This window comes from Procambarus clarkii, chromosome 44 (genome assembly GCF_040958095.1).
Source record: "Procambarus clarkii isolate CNS0578487 chromosome 44, FALCON_Pclarkii_2.0, whole genome shotgun sequence".
NCBI lineage: Eukaryota > Metazoa > Arthropoda > Malacostraca > Decapoda > Cambaridae > Procambarus > Procambarus clarkii.
In genome coordinates this window covers 26,227,127-26,250,565 of record NC_091193.1, presented here as the reverse complement: position 1 = coordinate 26,250,565, position 23,439 = coordinate 26,227,127, and the positions used below count along the sequence as shown (strand labels likewise).

Sequence of the window (23,439 nt, the reverse complement as noted above, 5' to 3'; positions counted from 1 at the left end):
ATACATGTGTGATATGTGCTTGCATCTTGCCACATAAGAGAGAAGCTGTTGGTAAATGCCAGGTAATATGGTGCATGACAGTCATTACTTTAAGGCAGATGATTATTCAGAGGTTTATTAATATCTAACCAATGTTCGCAACATTAGAAAACATTAAAGTAATAAAATGTGACATATTTACATATAATGTTACAATAAAATTGGGGATATCTTTCAACTTCTAATAACTTTTTTAAAAGTCATTAAATTTGTAATATTAACAACCGATAACTGTCAAGCACCATACACAACTACCAGTGAAGCATTCTGCTATGCATTTGGCCACAATAGTGCTCATACTTCATGTCTATAGACTATTTTTTTTTTAGAGGATTCATTGAGATTTTTCATGAAGATTCCTAAAGTCTCAACTATTATTTGTTCACATAAGCCTTGAGTCACAAAATATTAACTGAAATTCACATTTACTAAAATTTTAATCACTTGTAATACAAAATGAAAGCCAATTCTTCTGTTAATTGAAACAATTCCTTTAATTGAAGTTTTTTTTTAATATATATTTTTTTTTTTAATAAACTTAATCCCTCATTAAACAAAATATTATATCACCCACCACTCAACTTTTACTCATGTTGGTAATATGGCAGAATATTACTGCACGAGTAAAAAGGCCATATGCGAATCCTCAACATACAGTACGTATAAGTATGATTAATATATCCTACATTTTATTCTTGTTACTAAACTCTCAAAACAATATAACTTAAAAAACTTGTGTAACAAACTTATCACTAGACAGTACCTAAAGCATAAACTACAAGTTGTCATTAAGCCTTCTGTAGCATTTCAAATCAGTAGGTCAATTAAACTGACCAATCACAACTCCTGCACATTAATAAACACCTCACAAAAATAACACTTTCCTGCATATTGAATATCTGTTTATTTACATTAATACAAACTTTTTAATCATTGTGTTATTCTAAATGTCCTCATGATGGCACTCTGCTGAAGCAAACATTGTTAGAAAAACAGATTGATCCGCTTGAGAGGAGTTACTTTTTGTGTCGGACAAGGATGCTTCAGTTTCTCCATAAACAACTACATACTATATGCAAAGAATCAGTAACATGGCTCAAAACCAGATAACCCCAACCCACATACATGAAGTAAAATGAAAGTGACAACATTTTTGCCCATCCTGGATACTTATCAAGTTAATACCAAGCACCAAAAGGGAAAGGAAGCCAAAAAATAATGCCTCTACTCTCCACAGACACCATCTTGTTGATCTGACTCTCATATGCAACGTGCCCAACATTAACCTTAGTCCTAGCTATGTTGCTGTTGCTTCATGCAACATAGCTAAATGTTGTAATCATCTTAGCAAGCATGATTTAACAAAACTATCAGACCCTGTGCTCTACTTCAAACTCTATACCTTTGCCTGTAATTTGCTTCTCTCTTACTTCTCATTTATTTACTCTTGGCATTTACAATTCTTCCCTTCTCTGCTTGCTTTGCAAGCAGAGAGAGGAAAAAGCATATCATTTGCACACCAATTTTGCATACCATTTGCACTGTATGCAAAACAAGCTGTTATGAGATGCATGTTTCCCATGCATCTCATGATGTGCTGTCTTTAGTTCCCTTTTCATGCTTTACTTTTCCACTTACACCTCATATAACCTTCCCTCCTCTCTTGCCTTATAATGGCTTCCTCTCTTATTACTCACTTGATAAGGGTTCAGGACAGACCCAAACGTCATTACATTCATTTAATTTCATTTGTATGGTTGCTTTATTTATTTTAAAATAATAATAAATCAGTTCAAAGATAATATTCTGTTATGAAAATCAAACAAATTTACCCTTTAAGCAAAGAAGTGTGATAACTATTACAAGGTTGCGCGCCACTTATCACGCTATCTCAAAGCTGTATACTTCAACAATATGAAGAGCTTGTACAGAAAAAATGAACATGAAATGTTAATGATAAGAAAAGACTATAATATGTGATTTATGTATCTTAATTCTTCTATTACATTACCTTAATTTTTCTAAACAAAATGACTAGAATACAAAGCACCATAGTTATATCTGACGACTAGTTCATAAGCTACACTCTACAAAATATCAAGTCTTCATTTCCATGCCCTGGTTTTGGTTCCTCGTTCTTAACACTTACAATAAAATCAAGAATAGGACAAAATACGTCATCTAAATGTAAAGTGAATATTTGTAATAATCTGCTACTTCTATACAGCAATTTTCTGTATTATCATCATCATTTTGCATTTGAATAATGACAGAATTTAAACATATAAAATATACTTCATTACTCAGTTACACTACACTATCTTCACTGGTGATGAAATGAGATCTAGTAATGGATAGCTACTGCAAGTAATTTTGATACCCTAAGATGAATTATTGATCATTTGCACAGTATGATTTATGGTGTCCCTCCAAAAATAATACAAAAACCAGCCTTGAATGTAATTTAACGCCATTTTCTGGATGAGAAACTGCGACTCCCCGGAGCTATCCAGGCTGTTATGTATATACTGTATTAGCTTTCTGGCATCAGTCAATGTACATGAAGTTCTTGCCTACTGGGGACCACAAGCCAGAACCTGGCCCCCTCAGAGAGGCACGAGGAGCTATGGCCTATAGAAACCCCCGTGTGGTTGGGAGCATTCTATGTTTGCCATCGACTGGGTCTGGCACCCAGAAAGGTAGGTGCCCTCCAAAAAAAACCTATTCTGGTGAAATATTGCTACTGAAAGCCGAACGAATTAACAGAACTCCCCAAATGAAAACTAGCAACTAGCATGATGTCATCGCGTTGCAGTGCCGCTGTCTACGCAACCCCACCTTCTCGGGGGTTGCCCCAGACCCTCACGCCGGCGATCCACCCTTCAGTCAGTCAGGCTGGATGTCAAAAACACGCGGGAGACTGGGAGACTCGTGCCCAGGAACAGAGAAGAGAGGAAACCGGGTCAACCCAAAGCGCATCCCCGGCTACCAAAGCCGTGGCGTGCAAATAATGATGGAGAGCCGCAAGCATACACAACACATGATGCACCCCTGGCCTAACCAGCCAAGCATCAACAACCCAAGGACCCCTCCGGAAAGCAGCAGACTCATTCTTCACCAGAAAAGGAGACGGCTGCTGCCGAACAAATCTACCACCAGGACCAAAAGAGCAGAAACCCCTGCGCCGGAGGAGAGTACGAAGCTTCCCGACCCGACCCTCAGGAGGCCAATGCCAACAGGAAAAAGAGGCTTAGAAAAACAATCCTCAACTGAAAGGGCCACAACAAACTGAGGAGAAGAGAGAGAAAACAGAGCACCTGGTCCAAAGACCAGGGCAGCTCAAGCGATGCATGAGTAGGCAGGAGGTGAAACAACGCACGAGACAGCTTACGGGAATGGCGCAGAAGTAACATTAATACTGAAAGTAAGCTGAAGCGGCTCCACCAGTGCCACATGATACGAGGCAACAGCATTCGGCATAAGATGATAGTCCTGAACAACCGCAAAAGGAAGGACAAAACAACCCTAACAGAGACTGATGGACACCTACGCAGTGATAGGAAAAGGACCGCCAGGAAACTTCATACTGCTGCCGAGACGAAGTCCGCAAGTGGGAGACCAAAAACGAACCCATTTGTGCCCAATACAAGTGATGACAGACTAGTCAGAAACTCTATACGCGAAGACTCGAAGAGAAGAATGAACCAGCCTCGTACCGGGCTGGACCGATCTGCTGAAAGAGGTGGAGTAGCGGGAAAACCCTCAGGTTTGGACACCGAGCAAGCAGTGCCTGAAACTAAGGCTGGGCCAGCCACCAATTGCCAGAAAGACAACTCTCCCCTGGTAAGTCCCCAAAATAAGCTAGGACCTGGAGCAACAGTTGAAACGGGAAGAAAAGGTACAGGTAACCCCACCTCGCCCAGTACTGCCTGAAGGAGTCTACCCCGACTGCCTCACAGTCAGGGAAGGGCGCCACACATACTAGAAGATGCTTTGACCATGCCGACGCGAAGAGATCAACTTCCGGCGTCCTGAACATCTGGCAGAGCCAACTGAACGAGTCAGCATCGACCATCCACTCTGGAAAGGGGAATGAAGCGGAACAGGCCATCTGCCAGGACATTGGACACCCCCCGAACGTGAACTGCCATGAGAGTCAACCCCTGAGACCTCAGCAGACGAGTCACCTGAAGCGACCAGCTCCAAAGAGCAAAGGACCGCATCGAACCCCTGCGGTTCAAGCAATGAACCACCGGGGAACAGTCAGAATGGAGCCGGATTGTCGATTCGCGAGCGACCCGAATCCTCTGGAGCAACATCCACATAGCCGTGAACTCCCAGCTCTGTGCTGTGAGCCCGATGGAAGGACGGACTCCACCATCCCTGGCCGCCATGGTGAGCACTGGTCACAAAGCCCCAGCCAAGAGAGAATGCGTCTGTGAACACATTGAGCTCGGGCAGGCGCCAAGGCACTGAACCCCCCAAAAAAACGAAGAAGAGGAAGCCGGTGACGCACCAACTGATGCAAAGCCCTGAGAAGCTGAAAACAGCGGTCACGAGAGAGGGGAAAGGGACGTCCCCGAAGGAACCAGAACAGCCGGCGAAGCCACACCCAACACGGCGGGTAGACCATAACGGCAAAGTTCAGGCTCCCGCATAAACCCTCGAGCAACTGCTGTGTGACCCGGGAGCCCCTCAGGAACAGATGAAGGTGGGAAAACAACTAAAGAAGAGCCGCCAGAGGAAGAGACAAGGAAGCGGTCCGAGGTCCTACACAAGACCCAACCAAGACTGAACCTGAGAGGGAACCAGATGGGACTTCCACCAATTCACCAGGAACTCGAACCTGCCGAGCTGGGAAAGAACCAAATCCCTGGCAAGCAGACACACGGACTGGTTGGAAACCCAAACCAGCCAGTCGTCAAGGTAAGACAGAACCCAAACATCTAACAAATGCAGACGGGCCACCATGACCAGAGTAAGGTGTGTGAAAACACAAGGCACCAGATTCAAGTTGAATGGAAGGCATCAAAAGTGGTAACCCTGACACACCACAACAAACCGAGCCAGTCCCTGAACCTCAGACGAATCGGGACGTGCCAATACACATCTTTGAGGTTCAGGGACACCATCCAAGTGTCCAGCTCCAACAGAAGACGGACCTGGGACAGAATAGTCATCCGAAAGGAGGGGCAATAAACCCATGGGTTCAGACGGGACAAGTCCAGAATGAACCGGAGATCTGCACAGTCCCGTTTTGGGACCAGAAACTGGCGGGAAACTCACCTGAGGGGCGAGGTCGTTTCGACCACACCCAAGCAAACCCACTCCGAGATGACCCACCAGAGCGCAGGAGAAGAGGCCTACCCCGCCAGCCCCGAACTCCCCCGAAGGAGGAGGAGCCACCCAACGCCATCACAGGCTGCACAAAACAACCTGAAAGGCCCACAAATCGTGGGACCAGGCACGAGCAAGCAGAGCAAGACCCTCCATTGCCCTGTCAATTTGATGAACCGCGAACGAGCCGACGCACCTTATGAGCAGCTAAGAGGAGAACAGGGCGAAAGCTCATGGGGGGGGGGGGCCTTCCAGGAAGGCCCCCCCATGAGCCCCTGGAGGACTAACAAGACCGACATAGGACAGCAACTAGATGAAGCTGCCTGCTGATACTTCACAAATGCAGACTCTGCAAACAGCAACGGGCAAAAAGACTAAGAAAACATAAGAGCTAGTGTCTAAGCGGATTCCAGGGAAGAAGCGAGCACCACCTACCGACATGCTAGTCGGGAAGCAAAAAACCACGAAACTGCATCCCGCAGGATCGGTGCAAACAACTTCAACAAGGCAGACAAAGCACGCACTGCTGAGGGTAACGCTCCGGACATAACGACTGCCCCAAGCTCCTCCAAATTCAAATCAAGCCAGTTCGAATATAGCTCGAGTAGGGAGAAGAAACACAGGGCCAAGGCCAACAGGCCACTCGTATGCAAGTCTTCCACGACCAATGCAGCCAAAAGGGAGGGAACCTGCACATGGAGCTGCATCTCACCAACATCCCACAGAAGGGCAGGAGCAAACAAGCACGCATTGAGATAATCGAATTCGCCCCTAGGAAAACCTGCAACGCCGTTTGAGCCTTTCGCCATTCAAGTCTGCAAGACTGACAGAACGAACACCAAGCTTCAAACGAGAAAAGAGGGCAGTCTGCAAACAGGATGACTCCGGAACTTCAACACAAACCCAGTAATGACAAGAAGATCCATATATGAAGGAACGCGGATCCATTACAAAGGCATAATCCAGGTTGCACAGGAGGTAAGCCGCAAGGGCTTCCCGCAACACATGAAACGGGATGCGAGAAGCCGAAAACCTCTGGAAAGATGGAACCCGAAGAACCCACAGGATCACAACCAAATCTGGGGAGGGGTAGATGCCAAATCCAATTCGTACCAGGGAGAGAAAGAGAACCCCATTCCTTGCAACACCAAGCCCTGCTCCGAGGGTACAAAAACCCAGGTGGGGGTCCAACGGGGCCCAAGGCCCCCCCATGTCAACCCCTCCCCCGTCCTGAGAACCTCACTCTTAGGACCTGGAGCTGAGCCATCCTCCAAACCTCCTGCCTCTAGAGAAAAGGCAGGAGCCGCTGAAAGAGCAGGATCGAAGGGAGGCCCACTGGTCAAACCTAGAAGCTTCGGCTGGAGGACCAGGCTCGAACGCCTCCGTCGCCATCCCGTAAGGGTTACTTCCCCGAAACTGTCCGAGGCTCAACACCAAATAGACCCTGCCCCGACTCCAAAGCCCTCAGACAATTCTGAGCCGGAAGCAAGGGGGGAGGAACCAGACACACAACAGAAAGGGAAGGACCTGGAGGGGCAGATGGAACCAAAGTCAAAGCGACTCACATCCCCAAGTCCGGGTCCCTATAACCAAAATGGGCAGTCTCGGGGCATCCGGGGAAGCAACCAACCTATCACATTGCAGCAACCTAAACCGAGCATGCAACGCCACATATCCATACCCTGCACCCTCATATCATGAGGGTGCATGGTCAACTGTGACAGTTGACAATGTCAACTGTCAACTACAGGATCATCAGTAGCTTGGGTCAACTGGAGTACGTACAAACAACAAACATCGCACAACTCCAGGTCAAAAGAATCACCGACCCTACAGGTAGCATGGTGGAGGCACAACCGGTGATTGTCACCCTGAGATAAGGGAATAGTGTATCCTTCAAGCTCGCACGAAGCAAGAGGGGACACGCGGGTCGCATCCATCGGATCACAGAGCACCTGCGGGGTTTCCAGGGGCTCTTAGCCTTGGTAACACGCTAAGGAAAGTCCAGGCAGGGTACAGCTAACCGGTGCCCCCAAACCTACCAAACAAACTGCTAAAAGCTGCACCTCCGGGACATGTACGTTCGCAGAGGGCCTAGTGGAGGACCACCGAATAACAATAGGGCACCACCAACCAAGAGGTAGACCCCTTCCCCCCACCAGGCAACAAAAACAAACAGAAAACGAAAAACCCCGCAAGAGGACAACATGCCCAGGTGGAACAGAGCCAGCTACTATGAGAGGTTATGACTAGCTGCGCTGTACCCTGCGCCCCTACCAGTGACGAAAACTAACCCCCCTTACCCAGAGGCAAACAAGGGCAAACAAAATACTCCAGCTGACTCCAAGAGCAGCCAAGTACCGAGCAGTAAAAGACACAGTGGAGGCAGATCCCAAGGTAACTTGTGGAAGGTGGCCCCAAGCCCCAAGGGGCAGTACTTACAGGGCACCTAGGGAAACAAACCCTAGGCGCATGCAGCCCGAGTACCGAAGAATATTACTCCTGGCTTGCACGCCATCCGTAGAGACAGTCCACGCCACAAGGCACAGAAACAAACAAATTCCGGAGCCAGAGACCTGCCAGTACCACATCAGCCAAGACCTGAAGGGTGGATCACCGGCACGAGGGTCTGGGGGGCTTCCCCTTCCCCCTCCCGGGGAGGGGGGTGGGTTGAACAGACAGTGGCTCGACAACGTGATGACGTCATATTAGTTGCTAGTTTTCATTTGGGGAGTTCTGTCCACTTGTTCAGCTTTCGGTAGCAATATTTTTACCATAATAGAGGGTTTGTTTTGGGGCGCCTACCTTTCTGGGTACCAGACCCAGTCGATGGCACACGTAGAATTAACTCCAACCATATGGGAGTTTCTATAGGTCATTGATCCTTGTGCCTCTCTGAAGAGGGCCAGGCTCTGGCTTGTGGTCCCCATTAGGCAAGAACTCCATGCACATTGACTGATGCCAGAAAGCTAATAGATACATATCAGCCTCAATAGCTCCAAGGAGCCGATGGGGCTCCGCCCCCCCCCTTCCCGAAAATTATATATATAGTATAATAATATATACACATACATACACACACACATACTGTACATATATATACACACATACATATACATACACAGTATATATATAATTTTCAGGGGGGGGTATGTATATGCGTATGTATATGTATGTGTGTATATATGTACAGTATATGTGTGTGTGTATATATGTGTGTGTGTGTGTGTGTATGTGTGAGATTATTATATATTTTATATATATATATATATATATATATATATATATATATATATATATATATATATATATATATATATATATATATATTATATTCATTTGTTTATATATTTTACATTACTAAATTAAAATATAATTTTATAATTCAAAGGGAACAAAACCCCCTGTTCGTGAGGATTCCCAGGAAGATAGATCTTGATAAAATGTGATTAATACCATAATTGTGCATTGTTAAGGGACAGGTTACATACTTGACAAGAGAGAACTTACAATAATTTGTATATCTTTAAACATGTTATGTCAGTGACCCTGCTCTATCCATGAGATATTGAACTCATCGTAGTGCAGCATACAGTACTAGCCTGTCTTTGATGTCATCTTAAAAATAAACCATCAATTACTGTACAGTCATTTAAATGACTAGAAACTAAGGATGCAACAGTGAGTGAACTGTCGTTGTCACAACCATTCCCTGGCTTAGTGGACTAGATTAGTTATGTGCACTTCTGGCTCTACATCATCTTCCAAGGAAATTGCAAGGCAGAAAAATAACAGCAACATATGCTTAATAAATACCCTTATTAAAAGCTAGCTTATCACATAAAATTACTTAGTGAATGGAGAAGCAAGACGTTTCGTCGATGACATAATGAACGCCACACATTTTTATCCTTCACATTTACTCGTGCCTATTTCCCTCACCACTACATACAACATATCTATACATACTAAATATATATAAAACATAAATACACACTATATTAATATATGTGTGTAATTCATGAAGAAATTAACACATGATAACATATTACCACAAAGAAAAAAGGTAACAGGAAACAGTTGAGCACTTTTGTGTATACAGAACCTGTATTTTAAAACATGTTTGAAATACACACAAAAGTACTTAAACACTTCCCATTTTATTTTCCTGCATCGTTATACATTATCTCATGTACATATATAATATACTGTATATAACATTTATATCTGTTAGGGTATATGCACACCACCTCTCATACTAGCACCTATTGTAGCATTCATAACCTATGCTAAAATCTTTAAATGCTGCCGTTGCTTATTTTGCAGCTCAACACGTATAGAGAACAACACCCAGCCAAATCTGTATAGAACAAGGCTCGTCAGGCGTTTCAATGGTTGAGAATTGACACGTTGTACGGTAGTATCAGCCTCTGTAACATATCATTTAGGCAAATCATAAGAACTCGTGTCCCTTTACATCACACCATCCTGAAGGACTGTACAACTTCACACGTTATGTTGCTTATTGCCGTTTGTGATGGATGAGCACACACATAATGGCACGTGTGCCATTATGTGTATATACCACGAAAATTTCACACAAATTTTCATTTGAGATTTAAGAGATGAATGAAAACAGGGAACATTATCATTAAAGAAACTTATTGTACAAGTTGCTGTCTAGCTTTGTGTGATCTTATTTTGATTTTCCAGGAAGTAACAGCATGTAACAGCTATAACAACAATGAGTTTTACTATCTTTCATACCCTTCTTACTATATTTTTTCATTTAATCAGAAAGTTGGATTTTACAGATCTAAAAATAAACTTTTATAGTTTTCAAATGGAAAAAAATAATGATTTTCTTTATGGATATAAACAATAGATGAATGGGAATTTCTTGAGACCAATATATAAACACCAATGAACAATGATTACTCCTACCTCATGGTTTAAACTTCATCCTAGAATAGTGAAGAAAATCACACAAATAAATCCAGAACAGTACGTGGAAGTTGCTCGCATGTGAGTTCATGAGGCTGACTGGACGAGTCGTCCCACATATCCTCCAGTTCATCACACTCTGATGCAGAACCCAATGGGGCTTTCGCATGCCCTCCCGGGTCATAATACAGGGCATTTTCTACATTATGACTACTGGATAGACTCTGGCTGCTGCTAAGCTTCGAGAGACCTCCTGCTCGAAAGCCTCTCTCTAATAAGAGTGCTGCCTTATTTGCATGTATTGGTTGGCCTGAAGGAGTACCATATTCACCAAAATCATCATCTAACTGAACACTAGACCCTCGAGGGTTTTTCTTGGGTGGCAGAGAGGGAGGTGCATCTAACTTTGTATTGCTATCATCATTAGTTGGAACTAAGGAAGTTGTTGCAGCAACAGCTCTAGCTTGACCCATAACAAACTCTAAGTTTGAATAGCAAGATGCATAAGAGGCATCTCCATAAACAGCATCAGGAGGGATGGGATTATTGTTTGAAGATTCTGGTAACCCTGTGATATCTTCATACACTGCAAACCCATCACCAACTGCAGAAAGCAAGTCATTAACGCTGCCTTGACTTAAAACCTCATCAAGCATGTCGGTATCAGAATAAACACTAGCATCATCTGACCAAAAAGGCGACGGACGAGGAGGACCTGCAAGCTTGGGAGACGTTCTCCCAGCTTTTCTACGTTCTAATGTTGCTGTCAATCTTTGTCGAATATCATCTACACTCTGGTCAGGAGACATTAATAAAGGAGGCGAGGAGCTCCGGTATATAGTACCAGTAGAAGCAACTGGTGATTTGGGCTGAGCTAGTAATGGAGGAGATGAAGGTGCAGCTGGGCGAGATTGAGGAGTAGGAGGTGGGCTGACCAATTTCAAGTCAGTCGGTGGCTTTGGTTTTGCATCTTCCATGCCAAGTGAGGACAGAAAATCTGGAGACCGAGGAGACTGTAATGGTGTCTTGCGCCGAAGATTATCATCTCCAGTCCCTGAACTGGTGAGAGGGGAGTCCAAGCCCAGAATACGTTGGAACAAGCCATAATTGTTCTTTAGCCTTTTAAATGAGGTGAAAGGCCTACCTGAATCAAGAGGCAGGTACTGGAACGGTCGTGGTTCACTGGTGCTCTTGTCCGACGGTCGCAGCAGCTGCACGTATACTTTGACTGGGTTCTCAATCTACAAACAGAGCAGAAAGTCTTAACAAAATAAAATAATTATATATGAACAGAATTCATTTTAAGACTAAGTAACAGTAATAAGCTACAATTTATTTAATTTAGTATGATGTTACAAAAATTACTGTCCTAAGTAACCCCTTATTACTTTAAAAATTAATGTTCATGTAACTATTTATATGAACATGAATGCTATTCCAACTGTACTTATTTGTACAAAATTATCAAGAAAAATTAAATGTCACAAAGTAATCTATATTTTCTCATTTGATCTAACTAGTTGATAAGTAAGTTCATGAATCATCAAAGAACACTTGTATTATATTTTTCCTCCACTTTCACACAAAAATTAAAACTTTCTTATACAGTATGTATATTGCTGCCTCAGTAAGCAGTTGTAAGAAAAGTACTCGGAGGACTCGATATACAGTGGAACCTCGAATAGCAAATTTTATCCGTTCCGGCGCCGTGATCGTCATGTGAAACGGACGTCATACAAAATGAATGTCCCCACTGACAATAATGGAAATCAAATTAATCCGTTCTACCACCGAAAAACATCAATATGATATTCGATGTTTTAAATAATGGAGCAGCCTACCTTACATACACTGAACAAACCTTTATGACATTTTTCTTTCTTCAAATTTGTTAAAAAAAAAAAATCATTTTTTGTATAGCAAAAGGTTCATTTGGTGTCTGTAAGGTAGGCTGCTCCATGTTTCTGATAAAAAAAAATGAAAAAAAAATTATAATTTTGAAAAACAGAACAAATGTCAAAAAGGTTCGTTCAGTGTTCGGCAGGTAGGCTGCTCTTTGTTTCTTAAATAAAAAAAATGAAAAATAAAAAAGTTTGAAACAATTTGAAAAACTGACAAATGCTATGAAGGTTTGTTCAGTGTTTGTCAGGTAGGGTGCTCCATTATGACAATCTTTCTGTGTTTCACATGTGTTCCATTTGCTTTGTATTTTTCATTTATTTCTCAATAATGGAGCAGCCAACCCGACAAACACTGAACGAACCTTTTTGACATTTGTTCTTTCTTTAAAAAAAGTTCATTTCGTTTTTCTACAAAAAGTCAATGTTTTGCAACATCCCGGCATCAATAGCAACTGTACACAAAAGAAAAATAATTTATTTGCATCGTCGGAGGCATCCAAGAATGTGCGAGAAGCAGCCCCAGACCCCACCATGTGGTGTTGACGTTATTCAAACAAGTGGTTGCCTAACGAGACGAAGTGTCGGCAATCGGGGCATTCGTTGGCCAAAATGGTCGCCATTGGAGGCGGTCATCACTCGAGGTTGTACTGTATTATGTCTGATCTTTTGTACAAAATACCTTCCCTTTGTACCTTCAATAATAACAGTCTTTACCTATACATCTTTACAAGTCTCTCAATACATTCTATATTCATATAAAGTTTGCATAACAAATAATTTTATTGTTTTAACTCAGTAATACAAGTGCAAGAAATACTCTATCATAGTTTAAACATTAACATTAACTTTCTCAAATAAAAATCTTAGAAACAAAAACTATAAAATACTAACCTCCAGAGACTTATATCTAGGCGTCTTGAATGATATCGCCACTTGTTTATGAACATCAGAAGCCTGGAAATCACCATACGATTCCCATTCTATCATCCCGTCCTTGACCTCATAGAAGCGAACGAGGATGTCTTCTGCTAATCCAAAGCGTTGTCATTTTTTGGTCTTAACTTTACAGTTTACTTACAAAATACTATACACAAAACTTGTACAATAATTTAGAGCTCCTCAATGTAGCTCAATTACTTGGATGCATCCTCAAACAAAATGTTTTTTGGCAAGCTGATAACCATTACTGTTATCGAAAGAGAATGTTCACAACTTTCCCGACACCAAAATTAGAATACTATACACAGCAGTGGTGTGGTGCCTATATATCAAGAACCACACCAATAAACTTAATACGATGCAAAGACATTCATCAAACCAAATTGGTTTTTATAACTGAAAAAAAAAATGATCTAAGAGGAGAGGCAGGAGGCTTTAAATATGCCAAAGCTAGAAGATTGAAGGAAAAGAGGTAATATGATCACTACATACAAAATAAAAATTGACACAGATGACAAGGAGGAACTTCTGACACCTGCAACTTCAAAACAAGAGGCCATAAAATGAAGCTAAAGAAACAAGTAACAAAAAACATATGAACACACTTTTTGTTGTTGTGGATGGTTGGAACAACTTAAGTTAAAAGGCGGTGGAGAAAAGCAGGGCTGAGGAGCTGACACTGAACCTTGTAAGCACAGGCTGATGTGTGTCTAGAACAGTAGATAATGGGGAGTAACCTACCTTTTGTGACCTTGTCGCAGAGAAGAATTATCTCCTTCCCTCCAGCCACACTACTTGTACAGTCACTCAGCTTGCAAATTATGAGATCTGATGTGGCTTCTACAAAAAAAAAAAAAAAAAAAAAAAAAAAACTTGCATTATTCTCTAAAGAGCAAATAATAGGCAAAAGATTTTTTTTTTTTTTAGATAAAGCATTATATCAAAGAGACAATGGATATCATCAATGTTGAAAGCCTAGTTTGACTTGGAAATAAATACAGAATGTAGCTAAAATAAATTGGATTATTTATATAAAAAATCAAACTTTCTCTAATGATGAATAGTAACACAAACATTGAACATAATCTAGCTCAAATCATCAAGATCCAGCAAAAATGTTCACCTTACACCTCCACATTTCCTATATTACCCCTCCCCCCCCCCTCCCACTTCCTATACCAATTCAAGCACATGAGCTGAAAACACTTACTTTTATCATATATTGCATCCGATACTACTGGTTTCAGAGGAAATGTGAACTTTCCCTTGTCGGGTCCTTCAAGAAACACTTGGAAACACAGCCTTAGTGCATTAAGGTCGATGCTTTGAGGCTGATTCCTATGGGAAAATCCAGCTGTAACAAAAGAACTCTTATGTCCTACATTAAACTTTAAAACGTATCCCACATTAAAATTAAGTCAACTTGACTGACAATATGTAAGCTTTCTACAAAACCTTTCTATGGCATTCTGTACATGGAATCTCAATGGGACGGAAACTAGTTGACTGCAAAGTTGTCAAACATCAGACTGAATCAAAGGAGATTATCTAAATAACCTACTGCTGATCAAGATTTCTGGTGCCAATAAACAAGGGAATCTAAATATATTCATTATGTATATAAATGACATGCCAGAGAAAGAAGTCATAGCTAAGAGTATGCTTGCAAGTCCTGTAAAGATGCTAGGAAACAAGAACCAATATGATTCACTCGGCACAATGAGATTAAAGATGCACAAAGAGAATGGAGTTAAAGATGGAAAATAAAATTTAACATAAACAAATGTCTAGCAATGAAACGGTTTATAGTATCTCTCTTAAAAATTACAAACTCTTAGGAAAAACTGGAGAAAATGTAAGAGAGAATGGGACTTAAGAGACATTTCACCAGAGGATCACTAAGTGCCACAGTGAGAGAAGTGCAAGTGATGCTAGCAAATATCAGGATAGTACTGAAGCAGATGTCTGTAAATGGGGTAATAATAAAGAAAAGATTTACAGCGCAAGTGAAACTGAAACTGGAATATGCAACTCTACTACAGTACCCATACTTAAAATAAAAAAAGACAAATTAGAAAAGGCTCAAGAGTTAAGTATGACGTTGGCAACCAGAGCTATAGAGAAAGAATTATTAAGAAAGACTAGTGGGAACAGAAACCATCAAAACTAGCAGAAAGAAGAGTAATAGGAGACATGATAACATACACAATAATATCAAGTGCAGAATAAATACTGTACATAGAACATGTATCCTACAAATGACATTAGGCAAAACCAATGGGCCCATGTTTAAAATAAAATACAAAAAGTAAGAAAATATAAGGAAGCAAATCTTTAGGAAGTAGGTTGCAGAAAGAGGGAATGCATTACAGGACTTTGTAGTGAATGCCAAGCCTACAGCAGCACTCCAAGTAAGACACCATAAGATATACAGTATGAGGCAGATGTCACCATAAGCACACCTTCCACCCTGCAATGAAATGAAGGTAGGAACATGCATACACACCCGACACACAAGAGTTCAATACTGACTGGGGGATAAAGGGGTATTATATATGCTACTTACTTTGAAAGGGATCAACCCGTATTTCCTCTCTTAGCTTCAGGGCGTCTTCCACGTCACGTTTCTTGACACACTGAATACCAAGATTGCTGAAGACACATTGCATAGAATCATTGTTGATGGTCATTGTACATACACCTTTTTTACAACCCTCCTTTCCGACGAGATTGTGGGGGTGCGCACGATAGGGCGGATCCACAGTTACGCACGAAACAACAACCACTGCAGGCCCTTTATATCCCATCACCTAAAAAAAAAAAACCAGCGTTAAATGTAATGAAACGCCATTTTCTGGTTGAGTCCCGGAGGCTTCCCGGAGTTTACCAGGCTGATATGCTAATGTCAGACTTTGGCATCAGTCATGTGTACGGAGTTCTTATGGGCCTACCGGGGACCACGAGCCAGAACCTGGCCCCCTCAGAGAGGCAAGGGGGAGCAATGGCCTATAGAAATCCCCGTGTGGTTGGAAGCATTCTGTGTCTGCCATCAACTGGGTTAGGCACCCAGAAAGGTAGGCATCCAAAAACAAACCCACACAGTGCTGTGAGCTCGACGGAAGGACGGATCCCACCGACCCTGGCCGGCCTGGTGAGCACTGGTCACAAAGCCCCAGCTGAGAGACGACGTGTCCGTGAACACATCGAGCAAGGGCTCGGGTAGGCACCACAGCACTGAACCCTGAAAATCCCAAAGAGGAAGCCTGTGATGCAGCAACTGACGCAAAGCCCCCGGGGTCCGAACCCAGCAATCGCGAGAGAGACAGAAGGGACGTCCCCAAAGGAACCAGAACAGCCGACGAAGCCAAACCCGACCCGGTGGGTAAACCAGCATCGCGAAGTTCAGGCTCCCACACAGACCCTCAAGCAACCGCCGGGAGACCCAGGAGACCCCCAGAAACAGGCACAAGCGGGACCACAGCCGCAGAAGAGACTCCGGAGGAAGAGACAAGGAAGCGGTCAAAGAGTCCCCACACGAGGCCCAGCCAGGTCCGAACCTGGGAGGACACCAGATGGGACTTCCTCCAGTTCACCAAGAACCCGAACCCGGCGAGCTGAGAAAGAACCCGATCCCTGGCTAGCAGACAAGCGGACTGACTGGGAGCCCAAACCAGCCAGTCATCGAGGTAGGCCAATACCCGAACACCTAACAGATGCAGACGGGTTACCACGACCCGCGTGAGGCGCGTAAAAACGCAAGGTGCCAGGTTCAGAATGAACGGAAGACAACGAAAGCGGTAAGCACAAAGCCCCACAACAAAACCGAGCCAGTCCCTGAACCCTGGATGAATCGGGACGTGCCAATAAGCGTCCCGGAGGTCCAGGGACACCATCCAAGCGTCCAGCTCCAACAGGAGGCAAACCTGGGACAGTGTGGTCATCCGAAAGGAGGGGCAATGAACCCAGGGGTTAAGACGGGACAAGTCCAGAATGAACCGCAGGTCTGCGCAATCCCGTTTCTTGACTGGAAACAGATGGGAAACCCATCTGAGGGACGTCGTCGTTTCGACCATGCCCAAGCGAACCCACTCCAAGATGACCTGACAGAGTGCAGGGGGAAGAAGCCTGCCCTGCAAGCCCCAAACCCCCTGCAGGGGAAAGGGCCACCCAACGCCACACGAAACAACCCAAAACGCCCACAAATTGTGTGACCAGGAGTGAGCAAACAGCGCAAGCCTCCCCCCCCCCCAACGGCCCGTCAATGGGGCGAACCGCGAAAGGGCCGGCGCCCCTTATGAGACCCAGAACCTTGCACAGAGCGAACACTGCGCCGAACCCGAACCTGACACCAGTGGCCTACCACAACGAGAGGAACCCCGAGCCTTGGAACGACCCTTCCAGGAAGGCCCACCACAGGACCCCCGGAAAACTAGCAAGTCCGACATAGGACGGCAAGAAGCCGAAGCAGCCTGAATAAACTGCGCAACGACTAAAGCCTCAAACAAGAGAGGGCAAAAATGGGACGAAAGCCTAAGAGCCAAGGCCCAAGCGGATTCCACAGAGGAGGCAAGCACCGCCTGCTGACATGCAAGCTGGGAGGCATAAAACAGAGCCACCGCATCCCGCAAGATCAGCGCGAAAAGCTTCGGCATGGCAGCCGACGAGCGAGCCGCCAAGGCCAAGGTGCCAGACCCCGGAACAGCCCCAAGCGCCTCCACATCCTCCGTGGGCCAGTCAGAAGACAGCTCCAGGAGGGAAGAGAAGCACAAGGCCGCAACCAAAAGGCCCCAAGCACGCAAGTCCTCCTCCACCTGTGCCGCCGAAAGGAGGGGAACCTGCACATGGAGCTGAACGACACCAACATCTCGGGGGAGGGCAGGAGCAAACAAGCACTCATTGAGGTGCTCAAGGTTGCCCCCCAGGAAAACCTGAAGCACCGTCGAAGCCTCCCGCCACAGCGGGAAGGAGTGCCAAGCCTCCGAGGCAAAGACATGACAGTCCGCCAGCCAGGACGACTCCGGAATCTCGCAACGGAGCAAGAAAGGGAACGAAGTCCCAAACCTGAAATCCAAGGGATCCATTGCCGAGGCATAATCCGGGTCACGCAGGAGATTCGGCGCAAGGGCCGCCCGCACCGCAGCAGGTTGGATGCGATAAGCCGAAAACCTCTGGAAAGACGGAACCGAAGCAGCCGGGGGAACACGGAACCGAACCAGGAGAGAGGCAGACACCAAATCCAACTCGTACGCAGAGGGGGGAAAAGAAAATCCCACTCCTTGCAACAGTAAGCCCCGCTCAGAGGGTACAAAAACCCAGGCGGGGTCCAGCCCCTCCCAGCCCCAGAGTCCTCTTCAGCAGGACCCGGGGCTGAGTCCTCCCCCCAAGCACCGACCCCACTAGACAAGGCTGGCGCAGCCGTAGAAGTCGGATAGAAAGAGGCCCACTGGTCAGACCCAGAGGCTTTGGTCAGAGGAGGAGACTAATGCCTCCGTCGTCACACAGGAAGGGGCCTCCCCCGAGGCTGCCCGAGTCTCAAAACCAACTAACCCCTGCCCAGACTCTGAAACCTTCAGACGTTTCGGGGCCGCAAGCAGGGGAGGGGGACCAAAACACACAACAGGAGGGGAAGGACCAGGAGGTACGGTCTGAACCAGGGTCCAAGCGACCCCCACCCCCAAGTCCTGGTCCCTATAAGCAAAACGGGGCTGCCGCGGGGCATCCGGGTGAACAACCAACCTAGCACATCGCAACAACCGAAACCTAGAATGCAACGCTTGTGCAGCCTGTACCCGAAGATCATCATCTATAGACCGGGTAAATTGAGTCACCAGCAAGCAACAGTACTCACAGGACTCAGGGTCAAAAGTGTCACCGACCCAACAGGCTGCATGACGGAGGCAAAAACAGTGAGGGTCGCCTTGAGACAAGGGAACCGAACAACCCTCAAACTCGCACGAAGCAAGGGGGGGACCCCGGAGTCACATCCATCGGACCCACACATCCCCTAGGGGGATTCCCAGGGTCCTGAGCGTTTACTTGAAGAGGACTCGCACTCAGGTAAACCCAGGCACCCAAAACTACCAAACAAACTGCCTAAAGCTGAACCCCAGGGACGTGTACACTCACAGGGACCAAGCAGGGGGCACTACCAAGTATCAGGGTGAGGCCAAACACCAGTGGCAATGAGAGCAAAACCACCCCCCCCCCCACCAAGGCAAAAACAAAAAGAAAAACAAAACCCTGCAAGAGGACAACGTACCCCAAGGAACAGAGCTGGTCGCTGTGATAGGTGACAACTAGCTGCACAGCACCGTGCGCCCCTACCAGTGCGAAAACTGCCTCTTACCCTAAGGTTAACTAGAGGAGACAAAACCCCCAAGTACCCGAAGGGGGCTGAAAAACCAAGCAGTAAAACGGACACACAGAGGCAGACCGAGAAACTTATGGAAGGTAACCCCAAGCTCCAAGGGCAGTACTTACTGGGCACTTAGGGAAGGGAACCCTAGGCACATGCAGCCTGAGTAATGAGGAATAACTTCTGGCTCTCGCACCCCTAGAGAACAGCAGCCATACACAAGGCACAGTGCCGCAAAAAGACCGGAGACAGAGCACACAACCGAGCCGATAACATCAGCCTCAAGAACTGGGGTGTGGATTGCCGGCGCTGTAGATCTGGGACTCCCCCTTCCCCCTCCCGGCTAGGGGGGGGGGGGGGCTGCGCAGACAGCGGCGCGACGACGAATGACGTCATACTAGTTTCCTCGTTTTTGTTTGGGGAGTTCTATCCACTCGTTCGGCTTTTGGTTGCAATTTTCACCAGAATAGGGGTTTGTTTTGGGATGCTTACCTTTCTGGGTGCCTAACCCGATCGATGGCAGACATAGAATGCTTCCAACCACACGGGGGTTTCTATAGGCCATTGCTCCCCTTGCCTCTCTGAGGGGGGCCAGGTTCTGGCTCGTGGTCCCCGGTAGGCCCATAAGAACTCCGTACACATGACTGATGCCAAAGTCTGACATTAGCATATCAGCCTGGTAAGCTCCGGGGAGCCGTAGGGGCTCCCCCCAGAAAATTAATTTATTTTTAAGTGCGGTAAATAAGGTAGGTGTATAACCCACCACACACTGGTACAAAAATTAAAAAACTCACTTGGATGCTATTGTTTAATCTGCTGCTGTGAGGAATCAAAGGGAACGTGACATCAGTCGAATATTGCAAGAAATACACATACTGTATACCCAATTACATTTTTCTTGTTTCTATTGTACTAATAAAGGGTTACTTAAAGGTCAAAGTTGGAAGCTAGACAAAAAAATAACACAATTACTTAACTGTGTTTAATAAAAGACTAGGCTCTCTAGAGCCCAGTTTATCAGCTATTGTTCACTCTCCATTTACTGTATACCTTCAGAAATTCCACTACTGTACTTTTCACATTTGTTTTTGAGTATAAGACAAGAATAAAGGAGACTTCAAAAGACCTACTGGCCCATACAATACAGCTTCTATTAATATCCAACCACATCCACTGACAAGTCTAACAATCACTTGATACTATTCAGCAAACAATCACTTGATACTATTCAGCAAACAATCACTTGATACTATTCAGCAAACAATCACTTGATACTATTCAGCAAACAATCACTTGATACTATTTAGCAAACAATCACTTGATACTATTCAGCAAACAATCACTTGATACTATTCAGCAAACAATCACTTGATACTATTCAGCAAACAATCACTTGATACTATTCAGCAAACAATCACTTGATACTATTCAGCAAACAATCACTTGATACTATTCAGCAACTCATCGTTAATTATGTTGTCCGACAACCCAATTTCCAAATATTTTAATTCCTCGCACTTTTTTAAATCTTAACTTTTCCACTCTGTATTCACTGTTTCGTGTTCTATTACGAGTTGCTATTTTAGTTATATATAAATAAAAAGGTACATAAGATACCGAGATTGATATGTAGATGCATTAGTAATAAGACATCTAATGTTATTCTTCAGCTTTATCTTGAAGATGATAGGCCTCATTTAGATAATGTAGTTCAATTTTGTATGAGAATTTCTTGTTCATGTCCAGTAAATGAAGGAGATAGATAGAGAGTGTAAAGTGTTCAGTGAGATCCCACAAGGTCTTTTCTGAATACTCTTTACTTTCTTCTCCAAGACTATGGGTCCCTGCAATTGCACCAGAGGTGCTACCCCCACAACTTTATTAACTAAATAAAATAAAATAAAATAAAATAAAATAAAATAAAAAATAAAATAAAATAAAAAAATAAAAAAATAATAAAATAAATACATAAATAAATAAATAAATACACACACACACACAGTATATATATATATTAGTATATTTTAGTAGCAGTCTTTCTTGTAAACATATGTTGTTGAATATGACCGAAAGGGTAAGATTCATAAATCTAACACGAATCTTCTCAATATTTCTTACTTTATTCTTCACTGTCGAGGGTAATTGATAAAGTAACTCTCCAAAATTCATTCTTTTTATTCCTGGTCTGACGCCTGAACATGTTTCGTAATTCCTAATTACATTTTCAAAGACTTAGTTTACACACAAAATACATTCATACTTATTCTCGCTTTGGGTAAGGTGATATGGCACAAAAGTCTTGGCTTTTGCCAAGACTTGACCGTTAATTGAAAGTTTCCTCTCCTAACCTAACCGAATAAGCCGGAGGACTCGAACAGAAAACGGGACAGTGTATAACTTTTGTGAGCCGATTTCATTTCAAATTACTATACAGTATGTCCATTTTTGGTCATAGTGCGCATACGAGCAAAAAACGACATTATTTTAACACTTTCGCGCCCCAGGCATGCGCGCCGCCAACTTAGAGGTCATGCCCCTGGCGTGCGGGCAATCATGCGGGCGAGCGCGCGGCGACACCGAAATGTGTATACAGTACTCGTTTCAGTTTTCTCATCTTAATTCTCGTGCTATGTCGTTCATTTTGGTATCGTGTTTGCAATAGGTGTATATGCATATAATGTCCAAAAGTCCGGTGTGACTTCCCGCAGCAAAGCCTAAAGTCGGCAAAAGTTACCTGTGAGCGCACAAAATCCGTAAAATGTGTATACTTGTTTCAGTTTTCTCACCTTAACCCTCAAACCGCTAGGGGCCCAAATGGAATTAACACCCACAGGCGCAACAACAACAAAAATTCCAAAAAATTCTTTTGTCTTATAGAAGTGCTCATTCTTGTTCCCTGATCACGGAAAAAATAACAAAAAATCGTAGGTGGCATATTTTAGCCACAATAGGGTAGGGAAGTCTGACAAAAAAAGGGGCGTTGACAGAGCCTTCGCCAGACGAGGTCTACTCCACTCGAGTTGTCAGGCAGCAGTTGCCACAAATATATTATTACCTAATTATTTCAATGTCTCTGATTGATTTTTTCTTAGTTTTTTTGCAGTAATATTATTCAATGCAGTGAATTGTGACATATTTATATAATAAAATGTGTGAACCATCGCTGTACTCAAAATTATGGTGTGCATATTAGTGATTCAATTATTATGTTCATAAAACAATAAACAAATAGTTTTGCTGTTGTTACACTATATACACAGGCTATATATAAGTATTTGCATGTTTTATTCACCATAACGAACCACTAAGTTGGTCTTGTGAGTCAAAAAGCAATGAGGAGTGACTGCCACACACCAGCCAGCCACTCGCTGCCACTCCCTCCCTCAACAACACCTCACCCGCCCTCATTCTCCTCCCACAATACAGTATTGTTTTTGCATTTATTCACTATACACAGACGATATATATAAGTATTTACATGTTTTGTTCACCATAACTGTACATCTAAGCTTGTATGATGAGTAAAGACACGAAGACATAGCTACTCACACAGTCAGCTGGTGGCGGCTGCCCTCAAGGCCAGACGCACTAATATTTCTCCTCCAACAATATTGTTTGTGGTGTTATTACGCTATATACACACACACATTATATATAAGTATCTACCTGTTTTATTCACCATACCTGTACAAATAAGCTGGTATGGTGCCCAAAGACCATAGTGGCCACCAGCAAACAACATGATAAGTCGTGCAGACGGCGCACCTCCCTCACCAAAATGGCGGCTCCCAACCTACTCCTATTGCTGTTATCACGCACTATACAGACATTATATATAAGTATCTTCATTTGTGTTCACCATAGCGAACCACTAAGCTGGTATGGCGAGTGTAGTCAATAAAAGGTGGCCACACACAGTCAGAA

General features: G+C 44.0%; 1 protein-coding gene across 15 annotated transcripts in view; it reads right to left on the bottom strand.

The window, feature by feature from the left end:
- Positions 1-23,439, bottom strand: part of LOC123745413 (embryonic polarity protein dorsal) — an 85,168-nt gene that overhangs the window by 45,358 nt on the left and 16,371 nt on the right. For all 15 annotated transcript variants that reach the window (XM_045725950.2, XM_045725954.2, XM_069300854.1 and 12 more), the window contains 5 exons: positions 15,727-15,970; positions 14,371-14,514; positions 13,902-14,000; positions 13,113-13,246; positions 11,465-11,561 (listed from right to left, as the gene is read on the bottom strand). In XM_045725950.2, coding sequence (XP_045581906.1) covers positions 11,465-11,561; positions 13,113-13,246; positions 13,902-14,000; positions 14,371-14,514; positions 15,727-15,970 — 718 coding nt within the window. The remainder of the gene's footprint in view (positions 1-11,464; positions 11,562-13,112; positions 13,247-13,901; positions 14,001-14,370; positions 14,515-15,726; positions 15,971-23,439) is intronic.